Here is an 11,365-nt window from a genome sequence, read left to right as displayed (position 1 = left end):
TGGGGTGAGCTACTTGAAATAAGAAAAAATGGAGGATGCTTGTATCTTTTTTAAAGAAATCTTGAACATTTATGTGGAATTCCGATTTTTTTTAATTTTATGTGTGGGTTCCAACTTAACACATTCAATCATGAGTCAAGCCTATAACATTTTTATGTTGTACTTAAATAATTAAAATCAGATAGATAAGCTTAAAGCCAAAAAATCAAATGCAGATAATTTAAGTATGCAATACATGTTTATTTTAAAATGCTAAATGTCTGGCTGATTTGTATTACAGTTTTCTGGTTGACTACAATGAAGTGGATGAGTATTTCCGCGTAGACCTCAACATGAGTATGTACTTAGACAGAAGTCAACAGTATGTGACATTTGAACTCTTCAAACAAGTTCTACCAATTCCGGTCTGTGACTATGATACAAGTTATGGAGTACCAGGTAATTCTTAACAGATTTTAAAAATCCATAGATGAGAATGATAAAAGGTTTTACATTTCTGCAGATATATCTATATTTTTAAATGTATTGACAAATAAAATGTCGCATGTTTAGAGGAAAACTTCTGTCCTATCTTCAATGTACAGTTTAAATATGCATGTATACCATAGACTACTGTGTTTTCATTTTTTTTCGTGTGTAGCAATATTAGTGAATTGAGGTAAATTTGTATTTTCAAAGATATTTAAATTTGTGGTTTTGACAGGTCTACATACAATCCTATGAAAAATTTATGCTTCATTGAATATTTGAATTTGTGTTTCATGTTTACCCTTGAAATCTATGAAAATTGGCATCCCATGAATAATAATGAATCCACAGTATCTAACCTTCTTGCTTACTATCATAAGGAATAGGACAGTATATAGTTACATATTCATATATTATTTTCTTTTACAAATGTCGATTAAAATACAACTTGAATATCATGTTTAATGACATTATGATAACCATTTAATAAAATTCTAAATTATTTTGTTTTAGGTTTCAACTTAAACAGTTGGTATACTTATCAAAACTTACCACAAGGATCCCTACTTACACCTGCTAAGGCATCAAGCTTACTGGAATTCCTAAAAATTGGTGAAATGATGTCTCCCACACAGTGTCAACCATCTGGAGCTAAGTACAGTCCATCAGTTGCTGGATGGAAGGATGGTAAAATTATTTGTCCCTGCATTTTGTTTGATATATATGTATTGTTCAAATAAAAAAGTAAGAAGATATGAAGGGAATAATCAAAAGCATAAGTAAAAACAAACACAATGACCAAAGCAAAAGGATAATTCTACCAAAAAAAACAAAGATTTGTTAGCACAAACCCTTAAAAAAGGTGGGTGAGCTAAGGTGCTCTGGAAGGGTAGGAAGTTCCTGCTCCACAGGTGGCACACATCACTTTTGAACTATGTTTAAAATGTAAACAAAAATGTGAATAGTTTATGATAAAATAGAAAAGCTTATTAGTATGTATTTCTTCAATGTAATGCATGGGAAAGAACCCTAATTTCATGTCAGAGTTTTAGCAGAATATAAGTGTTACAATTTCAGTTTGTAAACAGAAATAAAAAAGTAAAATAAACATCAATACTTTAAGATATACATTACTATATTCATGATTTTGTATATTATAAAGCGTGTCCACTTGATGTTCCCATGGCAACACTACATTCATCGTCAGTAGGATCCATTGCTGAAGTATGTACAGCTGTAGATTTCTGTTCAGATGTTGATTTCTTGGGACGTCCATTCAACACATACATTGACCTAGATCCATGTACAAACATCGGGACAATTGGCATTGAACGATTTAGTCTAAAGTTAGATTTGACTGATGCCACCATTTTTGGTAATTATAATTGTTTATGGAATTCATTCATAATTAAGCTAACAATACTTTTTTAACCTTTGTCCCTTCCTTACACTCCTCATAAAAATAAAAATCAAATTATGCAACTACATTTTAATTCGATAATAAAAATTTATAACATGTCTTTTTGATATTGTAGATTGTTTGTAAATTATTTTGCCTCATGTTACGTTTTGCTATGAATTTGTTTTAAAATCGATAATAATAGATTGAGAAAAAAGCTATTATAAAAGTTTCCTTGTTTCCCCATCCTTTTGCAAAGACTTGTTATTTAAAATGATTGAAACTTTGGCATAATTTGCCAAAAATAAATGATTAGAGTTTTTGATTTTTTTTTGCTGAATTTAAAATTCTATTTATTGTTACAGGTGTGGAGAAGAAGTTTAATTTGAAAGGAGTTGTAAAGTTGACGTAAGTAAAATTTTATTTTATTCAATCATCAAAACTTTTTATACAGAAAAAGTATTGAATTTAGCTATCTTTTTTTAATATGTTCACAAAAAAATGTTGGTAATTTTACACATTTTTAGAAATAATACAATTGATATTATGACTTTGTGATCTTATTGGTGATTGCACCATCTGTATTATGATTATTTGTCTTACAGATACAAAATAGAGAAATTCTCAGTTGAACGTCAATACAGAGTCAATCTTAAAGTCCAGATATGTTTCAACAGTACCTCGGTATGTGAGATAGAAATGGATGCCTTTACTGATGCTATGATACCATGGAGACAATGTGCCTGGAATCTGACCTATTCCACAGCAGGTAAATTGACTTATATTTTTTGTGCCTTTGATTTGAGTTACCAAGGAAGGCTTTGGTAAAAGGTTCTGTAAATATTACTTATTGGAAGAGAGTAAGATATGAAATATAATTCTGCTTCTGTCAAAAATCTTGTTATTTAATTTGATGAAATAATCCCAAATGAGACTATTTTATTCCATATGGTCATATACTTTTGGTGTCTTGCTATTTTGGCCTTACCAGAAAGTCCATTGAAGATTGTAAACAAAAGTTTTAAAGACCACATGCGCTTCAAGGGAATGGAATTCGAAAAGAGGTCTTGGTGCTAGTTATGGAGAAGACTTCCGAAGTTGAAAAACTTGTATCTGATCCCTTTGTCATTGTTTTTGACAAAAAATATGTTTAAACTAAACTGATTGCTAGTTATATAAACAGATAGAAGAGGTCAATGATTTAGAAGACCAGCATACTGTTTTAAAAGAACTTGATTAACAAAAAATTGTGAACTTTTTCCTGGTTACAGATGAACTTTTTTTAGAAGTTTTTATAGTATGCTTTTGGTATAAAAAAAGTCATCAGAGAGAAAAATGCATTTTTTTTCAGACTCCATATTTTCCTGTATATCACCTGTTAGTCCCAATACAAAAGAACACTGTATTTAATACTTGATTGTCACTATTAAAGATTGAATTATTGTTATAATTTCAGGATTTTCATTGGCTAGTCACCTGACCAGTATTGGTAAAACATCTGGACAGACATTCACCTCACAAGAAAAAAATGATCTGTTTAACTTACTTGGAATAAACTCCTATATTTTGGGAACACCTTGCACAGTGGCTGATTATTCACCAATCGGTGCTGAGAGATGGCAAAAAGGTAATGTTTTACTGCTATGTCTAAGGAGTGATTTTCTCTTTCCTCTGAATGGTTGACCTCATTGATCATAGTTAATAATGCTCATGTTAAAGGTTTTTTTTCTCAAAAATTAAAAAAATAGTTTCTTTGTATTTTTATTGTGTCATATTCAAGTTTCAGTATACGTATTGTGTGACATTGAAAACATATTTGACAAGATCTTAAATAAAATTGAACCATTTTTCATGAGGAATTAATCATTAAAATAAGTTAACTTAGAGATTTTCCATTTTTATAATGTTCACAGATTTTGACTCCATTTAAAAGGGACATAATCATTCCAATTATCTGTTAAAGATTTGTTTGTTTACTTTGAATAAACTCATGTCTTAGGAATATCATGTCCTTCACCCATCAGTGCAGTAAGATGGAGTTTATTACAATTTGTTCAATTCTCATTTGATGCATGCACTTTTCAGATTGTGCAGCAGGCGTTACCTTGCCAACACTTCCTGCCAATGCAGCTTGTAACATCCATGATAAGTGTACTGCTGTAGATTGTTGTATGTACTCTGACTTCCTGCAACAAGGCTTCTATTCCTTTGTTGAACTGGATCCCTGTAACCACAAACTTAAGTTTGGTATTGAAAGGGTATATGAAACAGTAGATCTCAACAGATATGCATTCGGTAAGTTTCTTGTTTATTGTGAATAATCGTTTACAAAGTTGCTAACTTGTGATTATAGTTTAGAAAAAGTTAATATTCTGATATAGTTTTACAAACGTGGTGTCAATTAAGTGACAGAAATTTTTATTGCAATGAAACTTTTAATTTGTGGGTTGAGTGCCTCCATTCTGAAAATCCTGGAAAATTAGAATCTGTTTAAAAAAATGATTCAACAGAATTTATACTTGAGCTCTATGCTATTCTGAGCTAAGGACTTGTTGATTAAAAATGTATGGGGTCTGAAGCTTTTTTTTTAGTTAATGCAAATTTGATATCAGATCTTGCTGTGCAAAAAGGCGTATGACTTGATTTATTGATTTTATGTCATTTTGTTGTATGTTGCTGTTTGATCACTTTTAATTATTTGAAAATATATATTTTAAAGGAAATATTTAAGAATATCTGATCAAAAGAGTCTTTTTAAAAAAGATATCTGTTCAATTGTAGGAGTGGAAGAGACAAAGACATTGATGAATGTTGTTAGACTCACGTAAGATATTTGAAGTAGATGTTAATCTTTATGAGATAACAATTTCTTGGAAAACTAGGCCAAAAAGCATTTCCCCCCAAAAATATTGTACTTTATCTAAACAGTTTTGAAAGGTTTTCTAAAACAAGCCAAAGAATTGTCACTATACACTACCTACACAAAAGTAGAATTCTTCAATGACTGCTATGCATCTTCTCTGCAATGGAATTAATTCTGAGATTCTCACTCTTTTTTCCACAATCAAATGGGGAGGAGAAGAAGGATTTTATATCATCTTTAATATCACCAAAACTGTTTGCGGTTTTGGAGAAATATTTGAAAATGAAGCACGATATAATTATTTGAAGAAAAATATCAGAGCAAAATCAATAAAAAATTTTAAAAAATGAATTAAGATGGTATTGCTATTGTTTTAATTGATTTGCTGGAAAAAAAACCTTAAATGACTTAATTGAAATAAGACATAAGTACAGTATAAAGGAAGAAAAAAGAATAACTCCCTTCTTGGAGAATCGAGCCTTGTTGCCAAAATAACCATTAAAACATTTAGAACTATTTTTCCCCTAAAATATTACTTTTAGAATACGAGGATAAAGAATTATTATGATATTAAATGATATTTTCAGATATACTATCACAAATCTACAGTCAGCAGGAAAATACCAGCTGGATATGACGATGAAGATCTGTTTTGAAACATCAGGGGCATGTGACTTTGAAATGACCGTGTTCAGTGGTACACAGCTTCCTAAACAGTATTGCTTCACTGGTTCAACTTTCTTTGATTCAGGTACTGGTATGTTTAGGAAATTTAAATAGTCTCTTTTTAAATGGTCCTACATTCTCCATTGCGTTGAAACTTATGGTGGTAAGTATGTATGAATTCTTTTATCACTCTGCTGCTACCAGATAGTTAAAAATAATTTTTGCATGGAGACTTGGATTTTTCAGTAACTGAGAAACATGTAAAATACAATTAACATTGTAAGTGCAATTATTTTTAACCGGATTTTTGTGTCAAAAATGTCGGTTATTGATTTGGGGATGTACGGCGGGCGGCCGGGCGCGCAGGCGGGCGGGCGGCAATCAAATGTTGTCCGTGCATTAACTCATGAACCGTTCAACCAAAGCTTTTAAAATTTTAATATGTTATTACTGACAACTATATGAAGGTCAAGTTCAATAATGGCGATTTTGACTTTTACCGTTCAGGAGTTATGGTTCTTGAAAGGCGGCAATCAAATGTTGTCCGTGCATTAACTCATGAACCGTTCAACCAAAGCTTTTAAATATTTAATATGTTATTACTGACAACTATACGGAGGTCAAGTTCAATAATTGCGATTTTGACCTTTACCGTTCAGGAGTTATGGTTCTTGAAAGATTGAAAAATGGAGTTTTCAGTCGTGTCCGTGCATTTACTCATGAACTGTTCTACCAAAGCTTCCCAAATTTTAATATGTTGTTACTGATGACAGAATGGAGGTCAAGTTTAATAATGACGATTTTGACTTTTACCGTTCAGGAGTTATGGTTCTTGAAAGATTGAAAAATGGAGTTTCCAGTCGTGTCCGTGCATTTATGCATGAACTGTTCTACCAAAGCTTCTAAAATTTTAATATGCTGTTACTGATGACAAAATGGAGGTCAAGTTCAATAATGGCGATTTTGACTTTTACCGTTCAGGAGTTATGGTTCTTGAAAGGCGGCAATCAAATGTTGTCCGTGCATTAACTCATGAACCGTTCAACCAAAGCTTTTAAAATTTTAATATGTTATTACTGACAACTATACGGAGGTCAAGTTTAATAATTGCGATTTTGACTTTTACCGTTCAGGAGTTATGGTTCTTGAAAGATTGAAAAATGGAGTTTTCAGTCGTGTCCGTGCATTTACTCATGAACTGTTCCACCAAAGCTTCCCAAATTTTAATATGTTGTTACTGATGACAGAATGGAGGTCAAGTTTAATAATGACGATTTTGACTTTTACCGTTCAGGAGTTATGGTTCTTGAAAGATTGAAAAATGGAGTTTCCAGTCGTGTCCGTGCATTTATGCATGAACTGTTCTACCAAAGCTTCCCAAATTTTAATATGCTGTTACTGATGACAAAATGGAGGTCAAGTTCAATAATGGCGATTTTGACTTTTACCGTTCAGGAGTTATGGTTCTTGAAAGGCGGCAATCAAATGTTGTCCGTGCATTAACTCATGAACCGTTCAACCAAAGCTTTTAAAATTTTAATATGTTATTACTGACAACTATACGGAGGTCAAGTTCAATAATTGCGATTTTGACCTTTACCGTTCAGGAGTTATGGTTCTTGAAAGATTGAAAAATGGAGTTTTCAGTCGTGTCCGTGCATTTACTCATGAACTGTTCTACCAAAGCTTCCCAAATTTTAATATGTTGTTACTGATGACAGAATGGAGGTCAAGTTCAATAATGACGATTTTGACTTTTACCGTTCAGGAGTTATGGTTCTTGAAAGATTGAAAAATGGTGTTTCCCGTCGTGTCCGTGCATTTTCTCATGAACCATTCAACCAAAGCTTTTGAAATTTTAATATGTTGTTAATGATGACAAAATAGAGGTCAAGTTCCATAATGACGATTTTGACTTTTACTGTTCAGGAGTTATGGTTCTTGAAAGATCGTAAAATGGCGTTTCCATTCACGTTGTTGCATTTACTCATGAACCATTCAATCTAAGCTTTTCAAATATTATTATTTCAAAATGTTGATACTGATGACAAAATAGAGGTCAAATTTGATATTGATGATTTTCACTTTCACCATTCATCAGTAATGATATCATCTGATATTGCCAGGACACAAATAAATGTAAATAAATCCGGTTTGCTGTCGTTGTGACAGCCTCTTGTTAAAACATCTATTCAGTATCTTAATTATGAATCACTGAATAAGGGTGCTCCTTTTTACTGTACTTTAAATTCAGAAATTATTTTTGCTGATTTATCATTGCGATTATTAACAATTAACCAAAAAAATCATAAGATAAGGCATACAAATAATGCTATCATAATTTAGAATGCAAGGTTTTCACCTTTGCCAAACCTATTTTGTTGCAATTTTGGCAATAATAATAATACCTCAAACATTTTTGATTTTTCAGTATTTTAAAATATAAAAAGAAGGAAAATAACGTTCATGTACATTAGTTTTTTGCAATTCTCATATGCATAAATTTGCATATTTATTTTACAGCATTTTCTCTGGACAACTTTTTACTGGCTGAGAATCAAGCCATGGTGGATCCACTGCCTTCAGCGACAACAACTAAACTGTTACAAGATACTGGAATAAGTGACTACCTTCAAGTAACTGCATGTGATCACTCTGTCTTACCGTTCACCACAGCTAATAGCAGACTAAATGATGGTAAGAACATGGCTTATAGCTCACGTTTTTATTAGAATATTTGTTAAATCAAAAACAAGAAATTAAAAAAATTCTTTGCTGTGTATAATGAAATGTAATTGAGAATATGTAGATAGGAAAAGGGCAAAACTTTTAAATGCAATTGTATGAATTCAAGAAAGTTAGTACATATTTGTTTTTCAGAATGTGGCAATCTTGTAGATTCCATTACTCTACCAACAGAGGTATCATTAAACATCCAATCAGACTGTACATCAGTTACTATGTGTTCTGATATTGGGTATATTGATAAGAAAATCCAGTCTACAGTGAAACTGGATCCCTGTACATATGAAATAACTCTTGGCATCGAGACAATGGAGACTACTGTGTCCTTGTTACATTTCCAGTGGGGAAAGCCACAATCCTTTGCCTTACAAGGAGGACTTAGAATGGAGTAAGATTAATCTGTAGAAGAATACATTTTAAGAAATGCTATTAGAAAATTTGTTTGTTTGGAATATTTTTTGTGTCACCTGTGACAATAGTTGTGAAATCAAAACTTTTTAGTGTTATTTTTGGTCCTCAGCAGAATTGGTGGCACATACAAATGTTGTATCTAGTGATAAGGTTTTAAAAGGCGAGACATATATCTGTGTTTATATACTTTATGAGGATTTTATAATCTACCAAAAGTAATATGAAATCAACAAAATCAAAAACTTGCTACTGATTGTATACTTTGTTATTTTTAACCTGTCTAAACTAACTGTAGAGTCTTTTGTGCTACAGTTCTATTTTTTTTTTTTTTTGACCGTCCTAATATTCCTTTTTTCAAACTTTTTTCCAGCTATGTGATCCATGATTTAACCAGCGAAGGAATGTACCTGGTATCTGTTGACATGGGTCTGTGTATGGAGACTTCAGACAGAGACAGTTGTGATGTTAAACATACAGTATTAGATAATGTCAAACTACCAAAGAAGTCCTGTAATTGGAACAATAGATTTGCATTCTCTGGCAATCCAAGTAAGAAAAGTCAAAGTTTTGTTATAAATCTTTACTTCTGCATTATAACTTTTTTTTTTAATTTAAAATTTTCAACCATGATGGATATTATATACAGATTTCTTTAAGTTTATATGTCCATTATCTTTTAACTGAAGTATGATCATTATTTATGAGTAGTACCAGCATTACTTGAAGAATAACATTTGTATATATAAACATTTGAAGTAAACATATGTGGAGTTTAAAATAGAATTCTAATACAGAATCATTTTTTGCCAAACAGAAAGAACTGAATTTTTTTTCCCTTAAATTTTCCAAGTTTCATGTTTAATTTTTAGACACATTCTTCTTTTTAAGAAATCTGACTATGATTTTCATTATTTTAGGTTTTGACTTGACAACCTGGCTATCAAGTAACAGTTATACAGACTCAAATCCTTTGTCAGAACTTGTCGTCATTGAACTTGAAAGATTCTTACAGTTTGAAGATTATCTACAGCCGAGCCACTGTGTGGCATCTTCTGCACCTTATACACCCGTCAACTCTGAAGGCTGGGCTATTAGTTCAGGTAATATTATATACAGCCTAACCACTGTGTGGCATCTTTTGTACCTTATACACCCGTCAACTCTGAAGGGTGGGCTATTAGTTCAGGTAATATTATATACAGCCTAACCACTGTGTGGCATCTTCTGCACCATATACACCCCTCAACTCTGAAGGCTGGGCTATTAGTTCAGGTGAGAAATATACATGTACAACCTAGCCAGTGTGTGGCATCTTCTGCACCTTATAAACCAGTCAACTTTGAAAACTGGACTAATAGTTCAGGTGAGAAATATACCAACACACTCACTTTCTAAATAAAAAATGGTGGACAAAATGTTGTTAAATTAGTAGTGCATGCATTGCTTGTTCACAATTCTACCTACATCAGTAAACATGTAAAAATACTTGATGGTATTTCATGAGAAGATGGTTATAATTATTTTTTTTGATTTTTTTTGTGTTTAGATTTACTTGTTGTTTACTGTGGATTCATTTATTTTCGTTTGTACCAATTTTCGTGGATTAAGGAAAATATGCATTTTGTGGAAATTTGATTACATTGTTTGGCCAAAGTCTGCATAAATTCATTAAGAAAATTTGTAATTTGTGGTTCCCCTGTAACTATGAAATCCATGAATATTGGTATCCAACAAATAATAAGGAATCCACTGTAGATAGTTTGAAAAATTATTAACCTGGTTTGGTCTACAAGAATGTCATTATATCTACTTTCTTTAACTATATATATATATATATTTTGGACAGGATGTCAGAATGCACCAACACTCACTACATTGCCTGGTTCTGGTATTGTATGTAACCTTGGTGACAGCTGTACTAAAATTGACTGCTGTGTTGAAATTGCCAAGTTAGATACGACCTTCAGAGTTTATGCTGACCTTGATGTGTGTAGTAGGGAGTTCACAGTTGGTATAGAGAATTTCAACAGAACTATATCTCTGTATAGTTTCCAGTATGCACAGGAAGATACTTTCTCCTTCGGAGGGCTTGTTAATATTAAGTAAGAACTATATTTACATTGAATTTGAGATTTCATTTCATCGTCTTAAAAATGTTTATTTGTAAATCTGTCATTTTATATTTTTTGGGGGTATTATTAATTGATAATGAAATGTTACTACCATCCCCACTTTATAGACACAGTGGAATTAAATTTTTAGTTAGCTACAACTTAATTAATTTTGATAGCTCATATTTCTATTAAAAAGGCAAAAAATTTATCCATGCATACTGACTGAAAGGGATATTGACTGAATTTGAAATAAATCTGAAAAGACAAAAACATGTTATTTTTAAATGTCCATTCAATCAATCATATATATTGTTACCATGTCTAATTTTCCCTCCTTCCTTCCAAAATCCAGCAGTTTTCAAGTCTTTTTTTTCCCCTGTTCTACAGATACAAAATAGTGAACTACCAGAGTGAGAGAGTGTTTGTAGTTAATATGGACATTGAAGTCTGCTATTCTGCTGCTGGGCCATGTGCAGTACAGCACACAGTATTGACTGATGTAAAGTTACCCAAATCTTCATGTAACTACAGCCAGCCATATGCCGTTCCTGGTAAGAACTTAAAAAAAATTGTGATTTAGGTAAACAAAAATTGAAAATAAACTTTCAAGGTTTGGGCTTAAGGCTTTTCCAGGAAAAAAATATATGGCAGGTTTGGACACCACATGATATATCTGGTGGTGATAGGAATGGTCGCATT

At 31.9% G+C, this 11,365-nt stretch overlaps 1 protein-coding gene across 1 annotated transcript; it reads left to right on the top strand.

Annotated features, from left to right (window-relative positions):
* Positions 1 to 286: 286 nt before the first annotated feature.
* On the top strand, positions 287 to 11,294 carry LOC143056922 (uncharacterized). Its single transcript, XM_076230112.1, has 15 exons — positions 287 to 438; positions 982 to 1,155; positions 1,631 to 1,843; positions 2,233 to 2,275; positions 2,473 to 2,636; positions 3,324 to 3,494; positions 3,953 to 4,162; positions 4,649 to 4,691; positions 5,318 to 5,481; positions 7,920 to 8,093; positions 8,277 to 8,529; positions 8,923 to 9,101; positions 9,470 to 9,652; positions 10,399 to 10,654; positions 11,054 to 11,294. Exons 1-15 carry the CDS (start codon positions 333 to 335, stop codon positions 11,244 to 11,246), a joined length of 2,526 nt encoding a protein of 841 aa, XP_076086227.1. The 5' UTR covers positions 287 to 332; the 3' UTR covers positions 11,247 to 11,294.
* The last annotated feature ends 71 nt before the right edge of the window (positions 11,295 to 11,365 follow it).

Source organism: Mytilus galloprovincialis, chromosome 13, assembly GCF_965363235.1.
Source record: "Mytilus galloprovincialis chromosome 13, xbMytGall1.hap1.1, whole genome shotgun sequence".
NCBI lineage: Eukaryota > Metazoa > Mollusca > Bivalvia > Mytilida > Mytilidae > Mytilus > Mytilus galloprovincialis.
Note: the sequence above shows the minus strand (reverse complement) of the source record. Positions and strands in the feature narration are given on the sequence as shown.